Source organism: Coturnix japonica, chromosome 25 (genome assembly GCF_001577835.2).
Source record: "Coturnix japonica isolate 7356 chromosome 25, Coturnix japonica 2.1, whole genome shotgun sequence".
NCBI classification, from domain to species: Eukaryota; Metazoa; Chordata; class Aves; order Galliformes; family Phasianidae; genus Coturnix; species Coturnix japonica.
The window spans coordinates 970,986-993,498 of record NC_029540.1 but is presented as its reverse complement, the minus strand read 5'-3'; the positions used below and the strand labels follow the sequence as shown (position 1 = coordinate 993,498).

The following is a 22,513-nucleotide window of genomic DNA, read 5'->3' as shown; positions in this document are numbered from 1 at the left end:
GTCCTCTGTCTAGGGAGTTTTTCTTCACCATAGTAGAAATTAAAACCAAAAGTTGATTTATCTGATTCAGAAGAAAATCACTTTAATAAGGAACATTCACAGAAAAGTATTACAGAATGCCAAGAGTAAACACTGGAGTGCAGACAGATCATTCCATAATTATTCTTTGGTTGAACAGTGGAATGTCTTCAGATAAGAATCAAGAAAGCACATAGTACCCACCAACTATACACATAGGAGGAGAAAGTAATCAAAGAGATCATAAGTAGAATGCGAGGAGATTAAAAATGCTCTGTGTGCTCCCAGCTCCACTGCAGTGGGATGGGATCAGTCACAACTTCATATCATCTCCTCTGGGACTACTGCTATGGATCAAGGTTGTATCACGGAGTCGCTGGATATTCTTCATGTCGGTTATTTCTGCATGGCTTTAGCAGGGACCGCAGCTGCCACGACGGTATCTGTTGTACCGGTAGGAGTAAGGGCTGCAATAGCCAGAGCCATAGGATCTACCATAGCCATACAGGCCCCCATAACCAAGGGAGGAGCATCCATACAGACCCCCATAGCCGAGGGAGGAGCTTCCATAGCCAAAACCTCCATAGCCCCCAATGCCGCCAAGGCCATAAGAGCCTCCATAGCCCAGAGAGGATCCTCCATAGCCATACAGACCCCCAAAGCCCAGGGAGGAGCCCCCAAAGCCCCCAAGAACGGGAGCTCCAGAGGATCCCACCACAGAATTCTGGGGGAAGTTGCTGAGGATGGGTCCAGGGAAGGTGACAACAACAGGAGGTGGCTGGATCACAGTTGTGGAGTCAGGGCACTGTCGGACACAGGGCTCATTGCAGCTGTCAGCGATGGGCTGGGGGCAGCTGATGCCACAGGTGGTGGGGCACAGATCGTAGCAGGACATCTTTTGGAGATGGATGTAAGTTGCAACACACAGCGATGATGAGACTGAGTAGAAGTCAAAGAAACACAAAGAAATGATTATAGCAGTTTACACAAAGTTAATGAGTAGAATATAGGAGACTGAGCAAATAGCCAGTTTTGCTGAATTATATAAACACAGATTATGTGACTTTCCCTGGGTGGCTTAAGAAGTCATTTGACATGATGGTAAAGAACAGACTGCTATGCTGTTATCCCAGTTCCCATCTAGGTAGCCCAGAAATAAGCCATAACATTTCAATATTAAATAAATATCTGTACAAACTTTCTGGGCCAGGATGTTCTCAAAAAAAGCTCTTTTGAAATGACCGGTCCCAAGATTCTGTAAACTCCAGAACATGCAAAGATTGCCATAGGTTAAATGCAAGGCAGTCGGGATAGCAAGCACAATGCAAGTCCATAGTGAACTAATACTGAGGCAATACCTCTGCAATACCCCCCATATGCATTTGTCAGCCCAGAGCTGATGCTCAGTTGTTTGTCCCAACACAATACAGATGCACTCACCAGCATGGATCAGCTAATGTTAAATCCAACATTCAAGAGGTAGCAATAGAGAAGAAGCAACAGTAGAGAAGAAGCAGACTTACCTGAGCCTCCAAGAAGTCAAGGGAAAGGTTTGGAAGAGCGATGAGAGAGAGGTGCTTTTATAGCTGATCAGAGCAACCAGAGGTACAAGATAAACACTTGTTGCCCGCCCATATTCAAACGCAAGTAAGCCATCAAGATGATGACACTGCTTTGTTCGTTATTGGAGTTTACAAGTCCTTTCAAAATTCTCTTGTAAAAGAACCTGAACATCACATTAGATGACGGGGAATTCTTTCATCTTGTGACCTGTTGGGGAAAATGAATACCTGGCATTAATCCATGGACTTCTTTGAGATTACGAAAGAAGGAATTGCGCTTGCTCCCCTTGTATTAACGCCCGGAGAGCGTCTCATGGGTTTATCAGAATAATAAACTGCTGTCATGGACACGTTTTTAGTTTCAGAACATATAATTCACATTGCAGCCTGCCCAAACAGCAGATGAAGACTGACAGTGCAATGTGTAGGAAGGTTGGGGGTGGTTGTTGCATGCTTAGCTTCCCCACCCACAGGTGGAGGACCCAGCATCTCTGGCTGTTGGTACCTTTTGGCTGTGAAGGGGACAATTCAGCTCTGAAGAGCAGCAGCCCCTCCAGGCACGTGCTTCAGTTCTGCTTTTTACATAGGATAGGATTCCTATGATAGGAAATTGAAATTCGAGCAGAAAAATAGCATAATCCTTAGGTCTTGAAGTTCTGGGGTTTCTCTTTGTGCACATATATGAGGGGGTTTCTCCTCCCAGCAGTCAATTAAACTTTGCTTTCAGATGCAAGAATAGAAATGGGGGCAGAAGTGCTTTGAGTTGTTGACATTGATCCTCAGGAATTTGTGACCTGTTATGCTCAAGTCCAGGACAGCGCTGAGCTGGCAGTTTCAACAAGTAGAGAACAATTATGCACTTGGAATGCATTGTGAAAAATAAAGGCTGGCTCTTCCCCTGTTTACAGATATGTTATTTTAATACTGCAGACTCTATGCCATAGATTTGCATAAATTATCAGGTGGGTCTCTCAGCCTTTGAAGTGGTTGGAAGTTTTTCTGGGTAATTTTTTCAAGCTTCCAGGGAACAAGTCTTTTCAACTGCCACAAGTCATCCACAATGGCTTGAGAATGCATTCTTACAATTAGATTAAATGCGTGTACCTGGATTTAGGAGCCTAGCAATTATGAAATGATATCACATTAAACTATATAAGTCAAGGTCATTTATGTTCTTGCTATAATCAGTTCATGACTGTTTTCTTCCGTGGAGAAATATGAAATGAAACATGGACTTTTCAATAACAGACAGCTTATTAAATGGGTGTAGCATTGTCATCCCCAGTTGCGCATCAGACCACGAAAACAAAGATAATGGAAAAGCTGAAGAAAAGCATTAGCATTGCTCCTCCTCTACCAATAAAGACATGAACAGGGCGATAACAGGAATGAGTTTGATGTCGAAGCATTTGAGATGAAAGAGACCTCTGTGACGAAATGCAGCTCTGGTATTTTATGAGAGTTTGAACTAACGTTTGGCCAAACCTTGATGACCTCCATGTCTCATTAATTTGGGGTTTGCCCCAATTAGGCACATGTACAAATTGTACATCAGGTGATCCCCGTGATCTGGGGAACTGTATAAAAACCCTCTGAACCAAGAGCTCTTCATTCCACTCTGCTTGCTTTATTCTCTCCTTGAAGAGGGTAAGTATCATTCTATCATGATCTCTTGCCTAAAATCCAAACCTCTCTTTTTAAATTGTTTTAATACATATAGAATCATCTCTAAATACTCTAAGATTCTTAATAATGATGGATTCTCTCTCTGTGAGCTTATTTTTTCTTGGACATCACTGTATTCTTCAAAAAAATGTTCATTTCCTTTTAATACAAACTTGAGCTACCAAAGCAGCATTCAAAACTTCAGCAGAAACCTATTCATGTCACTGGGAAAATTTTAAGGAAGATATCCATAATGTTTTTACTTAATCTTTTTATATGTGTCGTATTATAAGGGGAACATCTTGGCCAGAAAAAATGCAGAAATATTGTCAAAAGAGACAGTGGAATATAGAGATGAAACTATAAAACCTTAACCTTCATGCTGTTTTTCATCTGAGCAAGGAGTTGGGTCAAATGACCTTCAGAAATCTTTTCTAATCTACTCTTTTCCATGGTTCAGTGATTCATTATGGTTCTAATGAAAAAATGATTGCTCACAGGAGATTCTGAGCCTTTTCCATGGGCTCAGATCCTATGGTGACAATCTTTCTGAAGAGCTCAGCACCCAATGAATCTATCTGCAGTAGAATCCAATCTACAGTTGTCTGAATGTACCAGTTTCAACCTGGAGAAACCAAACAAATAATTTTCTCATCCACCCTGTGACTCTCAATCTACTTTGCAAACACTTCAGGGCAGGGAATGCCTTGTTTAATCTGTTTTTCTAGCAGGCTCAGGATGCCGGCAGCATGATTTTAGCTATTGCTTTTGGAAACAAGTTAGGAGTCAATATGTCAGAGTTGTTATTGTAGCTACCCATTAATTTACTGCAAGAGCTTCGCTGGTATTCAGGTTACTCTGCTATGTTTTTGCCAGTATAAAACAAAATGTGAAACAACCTCTTAGATGCAGACACTGTGAGAGCGACTGCAAAATATAGTGGAAGCAATTGGCAAAGAATGTGGTCGGTTCTTGTAGTGATTGAGAGCTGGGTAGAACAAAGAGCTTCTTCTAATAGGAAAGTGAGCATGGGAAATGAGGTAGGAGGCTATAAAAGGAGTGACTTTTCAGAATGGAACCTGAGCAATGCTTGTTTATACAAGGGAGAGAGAGGCTGATTAATTGTACTGAAGAGGAAGAAGTACAGCCAAGATCTGAGAGATAAAGCCATTATTCTTGTCCATGCATCCAACTTTTAAACTCTTTTCTTCAGTAGAGTTTGTGCCTTCCATTTACTCATCATCACTTTGTGTTGCAGCTTCCATCCATCTCCAAAAGATGTCCTGCTACGATCTGTGCTCCACCAACTGTGGCATCGGCTGCACCCAGCCCATCGCTGACAGCTGCAATGAGCCCTGTGTCCGGCAGTGCCCTGACTCCACAACTGTGATCCAGCCACCTCCTGTTGTTGTCACCTTCCCTGGACCCATCCTCAGCAACTTCCCCCAGAATTCTGTGGTGGGATCCTCTGGAGCTCCCGTTCTTGGGGGCTTTGGGGGCTCCTCCCTGGGCTTTGGGGGTCTGTATGGCTATGGAGGATCCTCTCTGGGCTATGGGGGTCTGTATGGCCTTGGGAGCTATGGGGGCTATGGCTATGGAAGCTCCTCCCTTGGCTATGGGGGCCTGTATGGGTGCTCCTCCCTTGGTTATGGGGGCCTGTATGGCTATGGTAGATCCTATGGCTCCAGCTATTGCAGCCCTTACTCCTACCGGTACAACAGATACCGTCGTGGCAGCTGCGGTCCCTGCTAAACACAGCAGGAAAATCCACTGAATGAAGTACCAGTGAAGACCAAAGAAGAAGATTTTGAAGAACAAAATGCATTTTTTCCTTTGAATTCTTCTCTGGTACTTTTGTGGGTTCAATCTCTTATTTCTGTTTTATCATACTTGTTTCTGAGTGCAGTGAGATGTGTAACATCTTGCATATACATACCTGATTCTGTAACACTTGTTTATTCTTTCCATTCTCATTAAAATTCCAACTGCATCATTTAAAAGAAAGAAAAGTCTATTGTGATTCATTGGTTCCATCTATTCTGAGTTTGTCAACTGTTGAACATAGAGCTAAAATACCACTGTGCCAACACTGTCCACAGGGTGGGAATCTCCACTAGAAGATCTTACTAGATTTGTTTTACCACTGATTTGCACCTACATGATCACAATGTACCTGAATGGATGAGCTTTCTTGACACATTACTCCATTAGATTTCCCCCTCTTGAGATAAAACTTTGAACTAACTACACACTGAGCCCTTATTTCTTCCATCACAGACTTGTAATGTCATAATGTATTCTAAACACAGCCCTTAATGGAAGATTGGTAGCTGATACCAAATTAATGTTGGAATTGGTGTTTCTCTAGCAGAGATCTGCCCAGGTCCAGCCAGTTGAATTGTCTTTCTCTGGTAAATCCTGGCTGTGTTTAGGTGTCACTTGTGCCAATCCATTTGCATGTATTCACAGTACTTCTGTTTGGGTTCCTGGTTTTGGGTTCTCTTTAAGTAACATAAATATTAAATATAAATAAATTGTAAGTAAATATTCTATGGGTAGCCTCAAACCAAGTAAAAGTACTGCACCACATATGGTCTATCTGTTCTTGCTATCAGAAAAGCATGTTACTGTCTCCTAATGAGGCAGATACTTATCATATATGATGGTTCCTTCCTGTGGTTCAGCTGCCAAAAGATCTTGGGCTACATATTTACCTATAGCTTAACAACAGCCAGAAAGGATGCACAATTCACCGCTTTGCACAGGGAAGGTTGAATGCTTCACCAGGCAAATGGCTGCTGTTGTCCTGTGCCTTGTCTCTGATAAACATCACTTCTACATGGCCTGAAGCTAAGTGTAAAAATCCAGATGCATTATTGAATGAGAAGGCTCATCCAACTCCTAGCACCCGGGGGGCCCTTTTATACCAAGGAAGCTTTCCTTGTGCTCCTTTGAAGCTTTGCTTTCTTCCCCATGAACTAAGTTGAAATGGCAGCTAGAAGACCAAGTGTACATTATATCTATTAAATGAGGTCCCAACTGATGTCTTGGGAGGGTAAGAGTGCAGTTTGTAGGTCTGCAGTCAGGGGTTTGGGTTTCTGTTCAGCAGAATGTAACCCCAAGGTCTGGTCTTAAGGAGAGCTGATAGCACCTGAGAATACATGGTAAAAAAATACCATCCGGGCTCTAAAACATATATATAACATATATAAAACATATAACATTGTCACCTCGTAAGTGACAGAAGAGTATCTCAAAAATGACACAGAAATCAACAGCTTGACAGCTAGAAAGTGGTTGGTTCCAAGAAGAAGACAAGAGAAACAAATAGGAGGCAGTTCTGAGGAGGGCTTTATATGCATTACCTCAAACTGCCTGGAGGACCTGAGGCTCCCATTAACTCCAGCCCACATCTATCATACGTGGTTCACCTCAAAATGATGAAACAGCTTTTTTTTTTGCTCACTATTCGTGTTTATTAGTTGATTCAAATTCTCACCCCACACGAAATGCAAATTACAAAACAAACATTTCTTTCATCTTAGCACTTAATTGGCGAGATTCATTCCTGGTAATGTTCCATTAACTACACTAGAATGACAGGAGGAATTGCACTGGCTTCACTTATTTACCTCTTCTTTATTAGCTGACATAATGATGGTGGCTCAGGAGTCCACTGTAATTGCCATCTGCTTTCATATGCAGGTTTTCTTTCCATCCTTTCTTTCTCACACTAGATAACGTATAATTGAGACAAAGCAGGGCGTCTTTCTTGCGAAACTAATGATCTACATGAGGTTGGAACAGGACCACCTTGCACTTTTTTGGGGTTGAAAAAGGAAGAGAAATATCACAAAGCATTTTTTTAAACCATGCCCTGGGTGACAAACTACCCAATTCTGTAGATTAATTTGCCACAATGAAAGACAGGTAGTGGAATAGGTATTTTAAAGGAAGCCAGGTTTGTGTTTCAGTCACACAGCCAAGGCTGTCTGCTCACAGATAGGCTTGGAAGGCACCAGGAAAAGCATCCAAACATGAGGTCGGAGATTAATGTGCCACAACCAGACAAATGAAGAACTCCTATGGAACAGGAAATCAGCTGAAAGCCTGGATGCTGGAAATCATGAGCTGGTGAAAAGGGCAGGAAGAATGCAAGCTGACCAATGCAATTCCAAAATTACATCTCAAAGCTCAAATCTGACCACATACCTGTATGGCAATAGCAACACACCAATTCATACCTAAGCCATTAGAGATGCTTTATGAAGCACTTCAAAACCACACATGAAAACCAATTTAACATCCCTTATGAGCGCTATTGTGCCATGATTCCCCAGGGCTGCTCCAAAACACCCTCATAAATTAAGGATAATTTCTGGCACAAATATTGTGGTGATTGCTATTTAATATCAGCTGAGCCATGAGCAAATGGGGAAACATAGGGGTGGATTGGGCACTGTTCATTGCCCAGGATTTCAGAATATGGGTGGGATGCATCTCAATGCACCTCCCTTGCTTAGAAGCTGGGTGCTTGGTTAATCACATTGTGTGTCAACAAGAGCAAAATCAATGTGTTTCGAGGATGATACAAACATCAGTAAGGGAAGCATGAGGCAGCATGAGTGTCTTGTATTCTTGGCCCTCCCTACTGAACACAGGGAAAGCCTGAATCAGTGCTTTACACATCACTTGGAATCTGGCAGGAGATGTTTTGCTGATCAAGAAAGAAAGAGAAGGAAAATAATGCTACTTTTGTAATATTCCATCTTCCTGCCACCTGCCAGCATGGAAGAAAACATTTAAAGTTGTTTCTTTGGGTCCGTCAAGTGAAACACGAATTCAATTCCTCTATAAGGCAGAGGGGTAGATGGGGGCAAACCGTGAAATACACTGATATCCCTTCAGATTTCATTTTAATCACTGTTTCAGGTACTAAAATGTCTTCTATCGGCACTCCCAGGCAACAAGGAAAAACTGGCATTTCTGAATCAAAGCCCATAGACTTTCCATACCGTGGCTTTCCATAGGGATGGGTTCACCCTCACATTTGGGGGCCATGGTTGGGAGTGGGAAAAGAAATTAGCTTCCATCTCACCGACCATTTCATTGCAAAACGCGTGAGTAGATCAGATTATAGCCCAGATCTGCAGAGCTCAAATGCAAACATGCACAGCAAGCTACAGCTCTGATTAAAATCATTGCATGAAGTTAATGAAGGAAGTGCTAAATAAATAGAAGCAGTTTTAATACCTCCTGTGATGCCAGTGAGGAGGGTGGAATGATACCAACACTGCAGCCGGTCAATTAAACATTGAGATGAAAGAGAGCTGGGAGCTGGAATGTGCCTACCACGCTACTCAGAGATTTAAGGTGATTTTGCAAACAGCAAAGCAAAAACAGTTTCGTCATTTTGGGAAGTTCAATGCGCTTCAGATTTGGGCTGCTTTATGATTATGACCTCATGTGTGCGGTGTCTCAGACCCCCCCAAGGCATTGGGGAGAGCTGTATAAAAGGAGCACTGTGCAGCCCAGTTCCAACTCGTCCTGCAGAGTCTCCTCCACATCAGGTGAGATTTTGTCTTTTTCTTTCCTCCTCTCTCTCTTCATCTTTTATTTTATCACTTGCAAGCTGGGTTACTGGGAAGCTTTAGGATCAAGATTATGGCTTGGGGCACTGAATTCAGTTATTCTTATTTTGCTATACCCATCTTGTGAGCAGATTGAATATATCAGATGGCAGAAGCTTGAAAATTCAGAATTCTCCTGTAGCACTTCAGTTAACACCTAAACCATGGCTGTATCCAAAGCTGTTTGAGGAGCCAGCTGAGTAAAGAGCATTATATGCATTCAGATCTTATTGCAAAGTAATCCTCGCTTGTGCTTATCTGACAAAAGAAATCAGCTCTTTACATTTTCCAGCTTACTCCACACTCTGTAGTAAATTGTTAAGCCAAGAAATATTTGGACAGAAATATTTCATAAGGTATCTTTATTTAACATTGCAAGGATGTGAATCATGGGTTCAAATTCATCTTGGGCTCTAATTCTTTAGGGTTTCACCAGGGGGATTACAGAGGTTAGAGGAATGTAGAGTTGAAAGATAACATTGGAAGTGAATTATCCCAAAGAGCTTGAAACAAAACAAAACCAGCCATAAGAGCAGTGCTGTGTGTGTGTCTCCTTTGCATTCTTCCTAAGCCCAAACCTGCTTATTTCCCATTCTGTGCAATGAAGAAGTCAGGTCTGGTGCTTTTGAGGGGCATTACACAGGGAGAACATTTGTGTTTGAGCACAAAAAACACCCCTGGCAATCTGCTCCACCTGGAGGGAGCTTACAAAAAAGCAAACAACCAGCAGCAGCGATTTCTGAAGGCAGAGGTGGATGTGACAATTGCAGGGATTGCTGGATAGGGAAGATCAAAGCGGTGCTGATTGACAAGCAACTCTACAAGCAGTGTCACCAACATTACCAGTGTTATCATCCCATCATTGGGTTGCTCCCAAACAACCCAGCAGCAAACACTGTGCTCCAGCACACCTTGTGCTCTGTGTTCACTCAGCCGTCTCTTTCAGGATCATCTCTCTGCTGAACCATGTCCTGCTACGACCTGTGCCCCACCACCAACAGCATCGCCTGCCCGCAGCCCATCGCCAACAGCTGCAATGAGCCTTGTGTCCGCCAGTGCCCCGACTCAACAGCCCTAATCCAGCCACCACCCGTCGTTGTCACCTTCCCCGGCCCCATCCTCAGCTCCTTCCCCCAGCAAGCCGTAGTGGGCTCCTCTGGAGCACCCGCCCTTGGGGGCTCCGCAGGGCTGGGGGGCCTCTATGGCTCCAGGAGCTCTTATGGCATTGGAAGCTCCTTGGGATATGGAGCACAGTACGGCTATGGGAGCTCAGCCCTCTCCACATTTGGCAGTGGATTCTGCAGCCCCTTCTCCTCTCGTCGCTACAGCCGGATCCTGAGGGGCAGCTGTGGGCCCTGCTAAGGGCAGAAGGGCAGGGGAATCTCACATGAAGGCCCAAGCAGAGCAATGAGAACAGGGCTTGATGCACCAGCAGCCCAATTTCCACTGAGCATTTCTGGTCTTTCACCTGCTTTCGGTTTTCCCTTCAGTTTCTGGGTCTGTGTTCACTGTTGTCACCTGTTCCAGCTGTCCCAGTTTTGTGGAGCAACAACACATGACATGTAAGCATCGTTCCTAATGGCATCTTCACCAGGAGCTGCACAGCTGCTGAGAACAAAACCAACTGAGGACAGCAATCTCTCATCTCCATGCAGGACATTTGTTGAACCTTCTCTGGAACTGTCTGGAAAATAGTTATGGTTTTTTTTTCACATTCTGTGATATCTTGCTTTGCAAACAAAGGCATTTCTTTCTCATTAAAGTTTTGTTGCATCACACAGCAGCCTCCTGGTTTCCCTTCCCCAGCGCCCTCCCGCAGGCAAACCCAAGCTGGTTAACAGAGAGCTGCTCCTATAAACACTATAGCACAGAGTGAAGTTAAACAGTGTCACAACTGTTTCTATAATTACACCCCTGAGGAAGATCTTTCCATCCTCTGGAGGCACAAAAGGTTTAAAGTAAGGTATCTTAACTCAGGTTATGCAAACGTGATTGCAGTTGGGCCTTTCTGTGAGCATTCAAAGGGATAATTATAGGTTTCCATGTTGAGCTCAACCTGTGCATAAATGCCACTGAGGTGTTGCCCAGCAGAGGTCTTTCCAAATGTAAATGTGCACCAAAAGAAATGCATCCATCTGATGCTCAGAATACAGCCCTACCATTGATTGCTCTGAGATCCCCAGCAGCTGATGTCCCTCCTTGTGGCCTTTCTGCCCTGGTGAGAAAGGAATAATCCCTTTTCCCTGGAAGAAATAACAGTCATTCAGTATCAGGAGCAGCAGACACGGAGCTTTAAACTGCTGCTAATGCACCGGGTCGAATTGTAATGAAGTTGCAAATGAGGCATGTTTGGTGCTATGCAAGCAAAGAACAAAGCCAATCCCTGCCCTCAGGTGCTTTCAGAGCAAGCAGACAGGACAAGCAGAACATGAGCAGCATTGCTTTCCCCCCCACCCCCACCCCCACCCCCATCCAGGGATAGATCACTTCATTTAAAACATCCGAATCTTTTGAGTTCAGATCCTCCGATTGCAAAAGTAGCAAAAGAATGACTGTAAAGAGGCCACTGCTAATTGCTCCGGGATTAAAGACCTGGAGGAAGCCGGCACCCAGCAGGGTACGTCTCTATCCTGGTGCTCTAAGCCATTGTACCTATGGGACATCAACCAGCAGTGAGAGTCTGAACGTGTGAAAAACCATTAGGCTTGAGTAGGGAGTAGATGCAGAGTGAATCCATCTATTTAAATCAGACACGAGAGGCTTAGCTCCCACGGGTATCTGCTTTGAAGTGTGATGTAGTGCGGGGGAGTATTTATGGACTGTGTTTACAACATCTTCATGAATCAACTTATAATTGCAACGCCTTTGCTGATCGTGTTGCCTTGTTCTAGGGTGGGAACACATGTAGATGAGAGTGCAGTGACCTCTATAGTTCAAAGTGAAAGCTGCTGCAAGTTCAACGTAGAGGTGCAGCGAGATGGGCTTAGAAAAGGGTCTGTAGAATGAAAATAAACCAATGGAAAATAGCATCATTTGTAGAGATCAATGGTATAGGGATATGGCTTGAAAATATCTGAGCTGGTTGCCATAGTTCTCTGCTTAGCTATGTAAATGAATGGTGGCTTTTTTTGGACACCATCCTTATGGTGGAATAATTATCCAGAGCACAAGAACAAGACAAAGACCTCAGATAAATCCTAACAAGAGAGAGCTGCTGCCTGGCCATCAATCTGCAGCTGCTTCTAACTTCAGCCTGTTTTACAACTGAAGTCACACCTCCAGTCCCTTTGAAATTATTGCCACATGCTTCATTCTGCCCAAACAAATTTCTCCAGCATGACTCCAGGCTTTACCTGGAATTAGTCTGACGGAGCAAGGTGTGATTTGCCACCACAGTGCATTTCAAACAGGGAACAGAAATGCTGAGCAACGTCTGATTCTGGTCCGTTGGAGCCCAGTTTGGAACTGCAACCACAGGAGCTGCTGGGAGGATGTGAATGCCTCCCATTGCTCTCCTCCTCTCTGTTCTCTGCAAGCAGGATGCCACCAGATGATGACAGCTCTGCAAAACTCAGCTAGAAAATGCAGCAGCCTGGAACCCTGCTGCTGTTCAACAAGGCTGAACGTGCCTGGAATTCACGTCCATGTATGAGTAGGCTGGAATTAACGTGTGAGTCTGATATGGTAAATGTTAGTTGAATTACAAGCATAGGGAAGACTTAAGAATTATTTTCCTATTCACCTTAGCTGGGGCTGCCAAGAATTTAGAGGTACTAATGGGCAGATCCAAGAATTCATAGAATTTTGGCAAAGATTTACCATTCAGTTTAAAGCTCCTGTTGGCAATTCCAACAGTTCTACCCACAGAGCATTACAAACTATTTTTAAACAATGGAAAACGTCATAAAACCAACATGAGGTGTATAATTAAGTCAGAGCCTTGAGCAAGCAATGAGACAGGAAAGACCTTCGAAATCACTTGCGTATGTAACTTTCTTTTGCTGGTGTGGAGCAAATACACACCGTAACCACACCTTTCCTGGAAGAAATTTCCAACTCTGTTTTATGAGTTACAAAACATGTTTATTCAGCATGGAATACTGTAGTGTAGAAGGCACTCAGTGTGGTACCTCTTGTTAAAGGACCTGGTCACCTTCCAGCTTGAGGTGATGAAGGAATACAGACACATGGCTGCCTACAATGACTGATGCTCAACCAGTGTGGCATATAAATAAAGAATGAGGACCAAAAGAAGACAAACACACTCAGAGATTTGATGCAGAAAATTTAATGAGAGAATAAGAAGATGGACAAAGAACAACAAAAATACAGGTGATATATTGTCAGGTTCTTAATAAAGTCTGAAGGCAAAGAATTGCTCCAGGGCTCTGCATTCCACACACATTACTTTTTAATAGCAGGGGATGATTGACACAATCTTGCCCAGCTTTCAACAAGTAAAGATCTTTGATATAACTAGGATGTTATTTTGTGGAGTCACCAGAGAAAATAATCAGAGAACTAAATTAAATCATTAGCCTGACAATCGCATGCAAGTGTAGTATTGAGAGATGTACAGTTCATGCCCCAGGGAAGCCACACCACCACCAGAATCTGCAGAGATGCATCTTCCTCTGTGTTGGGTGATGGCTTCTTTTCCTTTATTCACTGTGCACTTAACACGGTCTGCAGCTCCCAGCACCATAACCACCGTACCCATAGGAAGAAAAGGACCTCCCATATTTGTTCAGGCTCCTAGAGCCATAGGAGCCCATGGAACCCTGAGAGCTCCCATATCCAAATGAGCTCCCGTATCCAAACGAGCTCCCGATGCCGGCTGGTGCTGAGCTGCCCACGATGCTCTCCTGAGGGCAGGAGCTGAGGATGGGGCCTGGGAAGGTGATGACCACAGGTGGGGGGTAGACGACAGCACGGGAGTCCCCACAGGAGGTGACACAGGGCTGGTTGCAGGCTTCTGCATAGGGCTGTGGGCAGGTCACCTCACAGGGCTGCAGGCAGCGGGAGCTGATCATCTCTCTGTAGCAAGACATCGTCTAGGAATGGAGATGGATCTGAAACACAATGCCAGGGCAAGAAAAGGATGGAAGATTAGGATGTAGGAACGTCCTTGGCAGGTTCTGCATAGTCTGTGATTGTGGCAGCAAACTGCATAAGCCAAGTCATTGGTTTTCCAGTTTTAAGTTAGAGGGAGTTGAGGCTGAGAGATGAATGCATTGCCCAGAGCCATTTGGTGAGGTAACAGGAGGGACAGGGGTTAAATGTGGGCAAGCTTATTGTCAGTGACAGCATTACTCCCAAATCCTGTAGGCACTCATTACAGTTCCCCTCAAATTCTACTCTGTATTACAAAAGCAAATAAAATGAGCTGAAGAATAGCAGCAAAGCCCTGACTGTAACAACTACTTAACGCGTTGCCTTAACCTGTTATCACAGGTTCCCAGTTAACTCAGGAATAATTGCAAAGAATGAGACAAAACACGATGGCTGGAAGCAAATTCCTTGCTCAACTTTAGAGCCAGAGCTCACTTTTTATGGTAGTCAATTTGTACAAAAGAAGGCAGATTCCTAAAGAAGGAATGGTCAGGCTACAGGACACAGGAATTCACTACATTTTACTATACTTAAATGCACTTACTCTAAGCCTTAAACTGCTCTGAATACCCTTTTCTTGCCCATTTACAGCCTGCTGCTACCTGGAAGACAGTCCTTGCCAAAAGAAAGCTTTAAACATTTGAATCATTTCTAATATAATCACAGTTCTGTGCCAGTTCAAGTCCAGCACTGCTACAGCAACATCATAAGAACAGAAGGAAAAAGGCTCAGACTTACCTCTCTTCAGCACAGAGCAGAAATGAGAGTCAGTTGGAGCAGCCCAGCACTGTGAGTGCTTTTATGTTCTTTCTTGGGCAATCGGGAGGATGTGAGACATTCCTCACATGTGACGTCCTAATGCATTATCAAACAGAAATTCACTCCACCTGTAACTGCCCCAGATAATGCAATTATTTTGCTTAGTGACAGTGATTGCTATTGTGCTCTTGTCATCCTTACCCTGACAGAAAAAGCCTTGTGAATGCTTTCCTCATGAAGCTTCAAGCTCTAAATTCCTTACAGGTATAAATATATCTTTTATCTCTTGTTCTGGAAAATGAATGTGGTTTTTCCTCCCCCATTTCCCTGAATTCCCCATAGAGCAAAGTTTGCTCAGAAATTTACCCATAAACACAGTACCTGGGATGCCACTTTTCCAAATTATCACTCAGTAAGGGGTCATTGTGCAACTCATCACATCATACCCACGTGTATAATTTCCTATGAATTATATGAGACACATTAAGCTCTATAGTCACCTTCCGCGACAGCTTAATGGGTTTAGAGGTGGGAAACATTTGTTCCAGTCCTCCTGGCCAAGAAACAAAACACAAATCATCCATCCCAATTCAGCTCTGACAGCAAAAAGGGATGCGTAGATGTTATCCATGGATAATGAGGACCCTGGACAACGAGAAGTTTATGTCCAGCCTTCAACATCATAGACTTCATTGGGGTCATTACTAAAGATCTCAGAGCCAAACCATGCTCCAGTTATTGACTAATCAAATTATTTTCAGTACCATCTATGCACTTTGTGTATTCATATTGATGTAAGGCTACTAAAGCTTATTTCTCTCCTCAAGACGGTGTGTTCTCCACCTTTAAAATCCATCTCTTCCATGGCTCTTTGAGGTTGAATCCCTGATTCTGAGTAACCTTGTAACTCCTCTTCCAAAACACAGTTTTTGTTCCAGTTCACCCCCCTGTATTTGGTAACTGTTATCATCATAAACGATGCTGTGCAGGTGACCCTTGCAAAAGGCTGGGGAGCCTCTCCCAGAGCTGCCTTGGGGCTTCCCTGTCAATTCCCAGCAATGTCTACAGACACCTTTGAAGCTACCGGTAGTGAAAGACACACACAAACAAGAGAGACGAATAGAAACAAAGGGAGGAAGGAGGAAGGAGTGTGTTTTGGGGAAATGACCCACCCGGGCTCTTCTTGCTGCCTCAACCACACCTGGTTTCACTTGGTTTGGAGATGGGTGATGACAGCCATGGTGCTACTTTAAATGAATCATGTAGTTTGTGGAGATGCAGCCCTCTCAGAAGCATCGTGCCCTCCAGAAAAGGCAGAGGAAACAGCATAGGAGCCTATCGATACTGCTGACACCTCAAAGCTGTTCTTCTGACTCACAGTGTTTACAGTGACAGCCCCATGCTTCAAGTTTATCATTTCAGGGTCCAGATGCCCATCTTAATGCTTTTCCCTTACATGCATTTTGCTGGTCTGAACCACTCAGCCATTACTGTCAGTGCAAATATATTATAGACCAATATTCAAAGACAAGTAGTTCGCTGAGAAGCAAATTTAGCATGGAATAGCTTTGCATATATTCCTTGTATGTCAATTGACAGTACCACAAATGTGGATCCTTTGTGCTGTGAACTATCAAAGACATTCCCTAAACTAGTGCAAGAAAAACCTTTCTATGTCAAACAAAACTTTAGCACCATCCAAAAAGACATTCAGATGCACCCACAAACCATTCATTAACTGATTTCAGATTATTTCTCTAAGAGAACAGCAGACGATTCTTCCCAGCTGGCACAGAGAACCACCACAACCAACAGTACCATTGGACACCCCTCATTCCAGCTTCTAAATGAAATCCCAACCCAGGACACGGCACCAAAACACTTCTGTATGATTCTTCCAAGCCCGTGGAATCACCCATCTGTGAGTGCATCTCATACAGAGTGGGTGGAATTCATCTTTGCTTGGTGACAGCACACCCAAGTTGCAATGGCATGTCTACTACACCCTAGGAGGAGTCAACTAACAGCACCCATCAACTAACAGCACCCAAGTGGTTGAGACACCTCAAAGAGAAGAGAATGCAATGGAAAAGGAGTCAGTGCCAAGGATGAGGGTTGAGCAGCACCTTCTGCTTAGGAACAAGTACTTTCAGAACCAGAGCATTAAAAATCAAACATATGCCTTACCATGACCACAGTTTAAGCCAAAAAGTGCAGGTGCTGTTGTTGTGGCCAAGTTAAACTGTGGCTGGGATGGCCACAAAACCTGCCTGCTTGCAGGATAAATATCCATAGTGTTAAGTCAGGACTCAGCACTGCGCTCTTGTGGCTTCACTGAGAGAGATTCGAGTACAGAGAACTTGTGTCTAAGCTGACAAACCTGGAACACACACGTTGCACATCACTCCTCACTCTCTTAATGGCTTCCACATATTACTCAGCTGAGGGTTTCCTTGCCATTCTTCCTTCCAAGAAGTCATCCAATGGGCTTCCCTCCATTTACCTATTTGTGGTTTGGTTTGGTTTCTCCTTTGAGTCACTAAAGAAGCTCTATCAGAAAGCATTTGTTTATTCTCCCATTGTATTCACGACTGTATTTTAGCTCCGAGTACCTTATTACCTTATTGGGGACCATTATTACATTTTCACTGGCAATGTCAAGAGATACAGGCTTAACACCTTGCTTTTCCTAATGCAAACCAACAAGGATGCATTGGATCTCTGAGAACACTGCAAGCATCCACTGACCTCCCACCTGTATTCTAAGCCTTGCAATGCTTCGCCTCAACGTCAGCAGGAATTAAAGAGAAAGAAATCAGCCCACAGAGCATTGCACTATCTATGATTCTGAAGAATGCTTGGCACACATTGGCTAAAGTAAAGTATTTGCATAAATAGTTTTCCAACAGTTTCGGAACATCAGAAAGGAAAAAAATAATAATGATAATAATTGGTGTTTCAAGGAAGTGAAGTGGCTTCAAAAATGTAAGGAACAAGCAAGAGGGTGTTGGGAGAAACTGATAATTGTTCAGACAAAGAGTGAATAAAGCAATCATAGAAGCCTGGGGAGTGACACGCACTGTTGTGTTTTGCAACAAAATGAACCTGAAATGATGTCTCATTTCCCGCAGGCAACAGAGGATGGTATATAAGGGCTCTGGGCCCAGAAGAAGAAACAGCACTTTGGTTCTCCTCCTCATTGAGACAGGTAAGTTTGATCACTTAACCTTCTTTGCCTTCTTCAGGGTTAAGGTTTGTGCTATCTAAGCCCATAGCTTTGCATGAAAGCTGTGCAGAACCTGGGGGAGGGAATGGAGAAGAGGCTGCATGGGGGCTGAGCAGGGTGGACCCTATAGCGGATTGTGGGTGCTAAGAGAACTCAGCTCCCCCACTGTGTTGCAGGTTTGCCTCCCCACCTTCAGGATGTCCTTCTGGAATCAGCAACTCAGCTCCCGCTGCCTGCCACCCTGCGAGGTGACCTGCCCACAGCCCTACGCCAATGCCTGCAGCCAGCCCTGTGTCACCTCCTGTGGGGACTCAAGAGCCATCGTCTACCCCCCACCTGTGGTCATCACCTTCCCAGGCCCCATCCTCAGCTCCTGCCCTCAGGAGAGCATCGTGGGCAGCTCAGCTCCTCTGGGGCTGGACCAGCCCAGGGGCCTGCAGGGCTCCTCCATCTATGGGGGCTCCTCCATCTATGGGGGCTCCTCCATCTATGGGGGCTCCTCCATCTATGGGGGCTCCATGTCCTCTTTCCAGCGCTACAGGGACTGCAGGCCCTGCTGAGCACTGCTAAAGGTGTGCAGGGGTAGAGAAACAGCGAGGAACCAACAACAGGAGCTGGAGGTGTGGCAGAGCTGAGGGTCACCCCAAAGCCCTGCTTGCTCACAGCTGCCAGCTGTTTCCTTGGGCCCTGTGGGATCCACCAGTCTATGGAGCTGCTCTTCTGCCTGCTTCCTTCTTGTGATCTTTTTGGCTTTAAAGTGATATTATTCAAAAAAACAAACCAACAAAAAAAAGCATTTTTCTACTCTTAGAAATTCAAGTCTTCATTATGCAAAGCGTTCCTCAATGTTAAAGCAATAAAAACTAGCATTATCAAAACAAATCCACATGTGTTTATCTTCTTTGGGGTCCATGCATTATTTTTCAATAGTATTTTTATTGCTATATGTCTAATATCCTGTTGTCTAATGGGAACGATCCACAGATGGGAACCTGCACTCATCCAACCCTTAAACTACAAGGGAAAGGAACACTGTACACCTCCAGTGCCTGTTCACATCTGAGGCAGATTATTAAGTTATCCCTTTTTTGAAGCACCTGAGTCCATCCAGCACTGCTTCCTTTGCTTTGCTGAAGATGAATGGTTCTTTACTCCCAGCAAAGACTCATGAATGCCTTACAAATACCATTCATGTTTGCTGTCTCTGGTTTTGGATTAATACAGCCTCAGAAAACCAACTGAACCCAACCACCTTCTTATCTCAGAGATTAAGGAGATGAGTGCTGTGCTCTCATCAGCAGTATTTACGTAGTGCCTATGGATCCATTCATCATGTAACTCTCCTTACAACATGCCAGGCTTGACTGCGTGCATGATTTAATCTTTACAAGGAACCACGTGCAAGAAAACTGCCCAGCCCTTGGTTAAAGGCATCAAGACCATTGTGGGATATTAAATATCCATTCCAAAGCTATTCCAATAGCTCATCCTTACTTCCCCTGCCTTTTCAATCTGAGCCATCCCAGTTCCACATAGCAGAGAAATAGAAAGCAAATATTAGCTTATGTTAAGTCTAGGTGGCATAAAGAAATAAAGAGGAAATATTACCACATCCACAGCAACAGAGAGCTTCCCAATGTCAGAATATCATCCATAGCTGAAACACAAGAAGAGTGTATTAAAGTGAAAGAGGCATATAAGGCTCCCAATGAATGGGGAGGGATCCAGCATTGCTAAGGGACCATCTGGAAACAATAAACAGTTGTTGAAGTGTAAATTGAGTGCAATTAGCTAAGTAACCTCACAGCTGTTACATTATTACAGCGTTATTATTATTGTATTAGATCTATTTAGAAGAGCATTGCATTCTAACTTGCTTATTCAAGATCCAGACTGCTCGGTTCTATTGTCTTAAGAATAAGTACAGTGAAATTAAATGTGCAATTTAAAGTATTATCTGAATGCAAACTATGCTCCATGTGGTAATGAGGGTCCTTAATGAGCTGCTGCCTTCTGCTGGTTGTCCTGTGCTCTCTTCTTATGCTTCCTCCCCATGTATTGTGTTTGGGCATGAAAATCACTGCATTCCTCCTTTCCAGTTTCACAAATGTCCATTGCTTGTTAAGCCATAATGAATGACTTCCAATAGAATATATGTGAAAACCAAGGAAAACATCCTTGCACTTAGTGAAATGCAAAGATAACTCATCTATTATGACCCTAGTGCTTCTTGTTGAGCTGAACTGAGAGAAAAGAAGGCTGTTCTCCCACCAAGCAAAGTTGAAATGGAAAGTTTTAGAATTAGCACTCATTGATTCCTTTTGCTAAACTAATATATTGGTCCTTAAACTAATACATTTCTCCTTATGGCTGAGCAAACCAGTATATATCAGTAGCATGGGAAAACTTGCTGTGCTGAAAAGCATCATAATGCTTTTAATCATTTAAGGTCTTTCCCCCCCTCTCATATGGAGCTTAACTAGGATGGAAGCACTAACACTTTGAATGGGAGGTTGTCTCTACCAAGTTGACTTGAAAAATTGATAGAAAAGAAGACCAGAATGCAAATACTATAATGCAAAGTGACTTTTTAATAGGAGATAGCGCAGGGAAGTTTACAATAGAAAAACATGTTTGTACAGAAAACAGAAATTGAGGCTCTAACTAGCGAGGTTTCTTCAGGAATCTTCATTTCAAGCACAGTGTTCTCCTCTTCTTCTGCAGCTTTAAGATTGATGAGACAGTCCAGTTTTCATCCCTTAACATAGCTCTTGATGGACACCAGGCATCACAACATTATGCTTGTATAACATCCGATCGAGAGTCGAAGAAATATTAATACATTTGAAAATCTGGACCATGAGAAGAATGGAAGAGCACACTTCTAACAGAGGAAGAAGTATATAAGCAGATAGAAGCACAAATGTAATGTAAAGCATTAACAAGGATCATCTTTTTTAAGCCAGCATCTTAGAAACTCATGTTGCTTATCTTACTCTTGAGTTTGGATCTTGCATTCAGTCTCCTGGCTGCTCTTGCTGCAAGTATATTCTTGCTGGGTTTGGCAGGGCTCTTGCTTTCTAGAGCGATAGCCACTGAATCTCTGGGAGCAATAAGGGTATGAGAACTTGCTTCCCTGTGATCCCCCATGAACCAGAGAACTTCTGTAGCCATAGGACTCCCCATAGCCAAGTGAGCCCCAAACACCTGCTGGTGCTGAGGACCCCACTATGCTTTCCTGAGGGCAGGAGCTGAGAATTGGCCCAGGAAAAGTGATGACGACAGGGGGTGGGTAGACCACTGCCCTGGAGTCACCGCAGGATGTGATGCATGGCTCGTTCCAGGCATTGGCAATGGGTGGTGGGCAGGCCACTTCACAGGGAGAGAAGCACTGGTAGTTGCACAGCTGTCTGTAGGAAGACATTGTTCTGCAGTGGAAGTGGATCTGAAACAGAGGAAGACAGAGGAATACATGTGGATGAAGTGGTAGGATAGGGATCTGTTTGCACATCCAGGTATATTTGCCATGGATGCTTCTATAGCAGCTTTAGGAACCAGAAGTCTCAGAACCCTTGAAGCACAGAACTTAGCAAGGTCCCTCAAGGAATTGGATACCACCAGCCCCACATCCTCTGCAGGATCAGCAAACTGATCCTTTAAGGAAAGGCTGCCCAGTCTGTGCACAAGCAAATATCCACGCAGGACTCAGAATTATCATTAAAAGAGCATATTGAAAAGAGAAAGAGAATGAACAACTTACTTGAGTTGCAGAGGAGAAGTCAGGAGGAGCTGCTGGAGGAGAGGTGAGCAGCGTGTGCTTTTATGCTGCTTCTCAGGTAGCCAGGAGGATCTGAGGCATCTTTTGTGTATGAGGTTTGATCAGATTCAAAACAGAAGCGATTACACCTCATAGTGTGTAACCATTTTACTCACTGTTGGCATCTATTGGGCAATTCCCAGCTTCGCCTTACGCCTCTCTACGTCATCCTACTACAAATGTCTTGATCCCATTCAGATTCCCATTCAGATATCAGCCTCTCTGAATTAAGTCCCAGGTTTTAGCCCTCCATAGCACTGCAAAGTACCTCAGTTGGGATGAAACTGGATGACAACTTCATAATATCTTATAATATCTTAAAATTTGTTGCAAAATCCATTTGGAGCTGAGGTGTGGACTGTATTATCCTTGAAGCTCCAAGGTGCAAGAGGCTTCTAATACCTGCAACCAGACACTAAGGAAATAATGAGTTATAGTGATAATATCCACTATCATGGCATCGTGGACCACACAGCCAGGTGCCTGATATTGCTTAGGACAGAGAAGTAAGCAAAAAATCAGGGAATCATAGGAAGATCCTGATTGATTCCCACTCAAAACCAACCAAGGGAGTGGACTGATACCGGGAAGGATCTGGTCATTGAAGTCTTGAAAGGAGCTGAAACACGATGTGCATCGTTGTGTAACAACATGATGAAGGGAACATCATAGTAATTATGATAAGTCATCATCCAGGCGAGCTGCACATGCAACAGATATTGGT

The 22,513-nt window shown here is 43.8% G+C and overlaps 5 protein-coding genes across 7 annotated transcripts; 3 read left to right on the top strand and 2 right to left on the bottom strand.

The window, feature by feature from the left end:
- Positions 1-40: 40 nt before the first annotated feature.
- On the bottom strand, positions 41-1,552 carry LOC107324391 (scale keratin-like). 2 transcript variants are annotated; one of them, XM_015884371.2, is made up of 2 exons: positions 1,542-1,552; positions 41-957 (listed from the first exon to the last, which is right to left on the bottom strand). In XM_015884371.2, exon 2 carries the CDS (start codon positions 911-913, stop codon positions 431-433), a length of 483 nt encoding a protein of 160 aa, XP_015739857.1. In that variant the 5' UTR covers positions 914-957; positions 1,542-1,552; the 3' UTR covers positions 41-430. The 2 variants fall into 2 exon arrangements, with proteins under 2 accessions (XP_015739857.1, XP_015739858.1); XM_015884372.2 differs by lacking the exon at positions 1,542-1,552 and having other exon boundaries at positions 429-509; positions 558-945.
- A 1,817-nt stretch (positions 1,553-3,369) lies between these two features.
- On the top strand, positions 3,370-4,997 carry LOC107324381 (scale keratin-like). Its single transcript, XM_015884359.2, has one exon. It carries the CDS (start codon positions 4,428-4,430, stop codon positions 4,995-4,997), a length of 570 nt encoding a protein of 189 aa, XP_015739845.2. The 5' UTR covers positions 3,370-4,427.
- A 3,320-nt stretch (positions 4,998-8,317) lies between these two features.
- Positions 8,318-10,745, top strand: LOC107324382 (scale keratin-like). Its single transcript, XM_015884360.2, is given in 2 exon segments — positions 8,318-8,815; positions 9,822-10,745. Coding segments are annotated over 2 exon segments (561 nt in total). The 5' UTR covers positions 8,318-8,670; the 3' UTR covers positions 10,238-10,745.
- A 2,402-nt stretch (positions 10,746-13,147) lies between these two features.
- LOC107324384 (scale keratin-like) lies at positions 13,148-19,671 on the bottom strand. 2 transcript variants are annotated; one of them, XM_015884363.2, is made up of 3 exons: positions 19,581-19,664; positions 14,726-14,880; positions 13,148-13,947 (listed from the first exon to the last, which is right to left on the bottom strand). In XM_015884363.2, exon 3 carries the CDS (start codon positions 13,924-13,926, stop codon positions 13,552-13,554), a length of 375 nt encoding a protein of 124 aa, XP_015739849.1. In that variant the 5' UTR covers positions 13,927-13,947; positions 14,726-14,880; positions 19,581-19,664; the 3' UTR covers positions 13,148-13,551. The 2 variants fall into 2 exon arrangements, with proteins under 2 accessions (XP_015739849.1, XP_032305098.1); XM_032449207.1 differs by lacking the exon at positions 14,726-14,880 and having other exon boundaries at positions 19,581-19,671.
- Positions 18,170-18,532, top strand: LOC107324368 (scale keratin-like). The gene has a single exon (XM_015884344.1). It carries the CDS (start codon positions 18,170-18,172, stop codon positions 18,530-18,532), a length of 363 nt encoding a protein of 120 aa, XP_015739830.1.
- Positions 19,672-22,513: the final 2,842 nt, after the last annotated feature.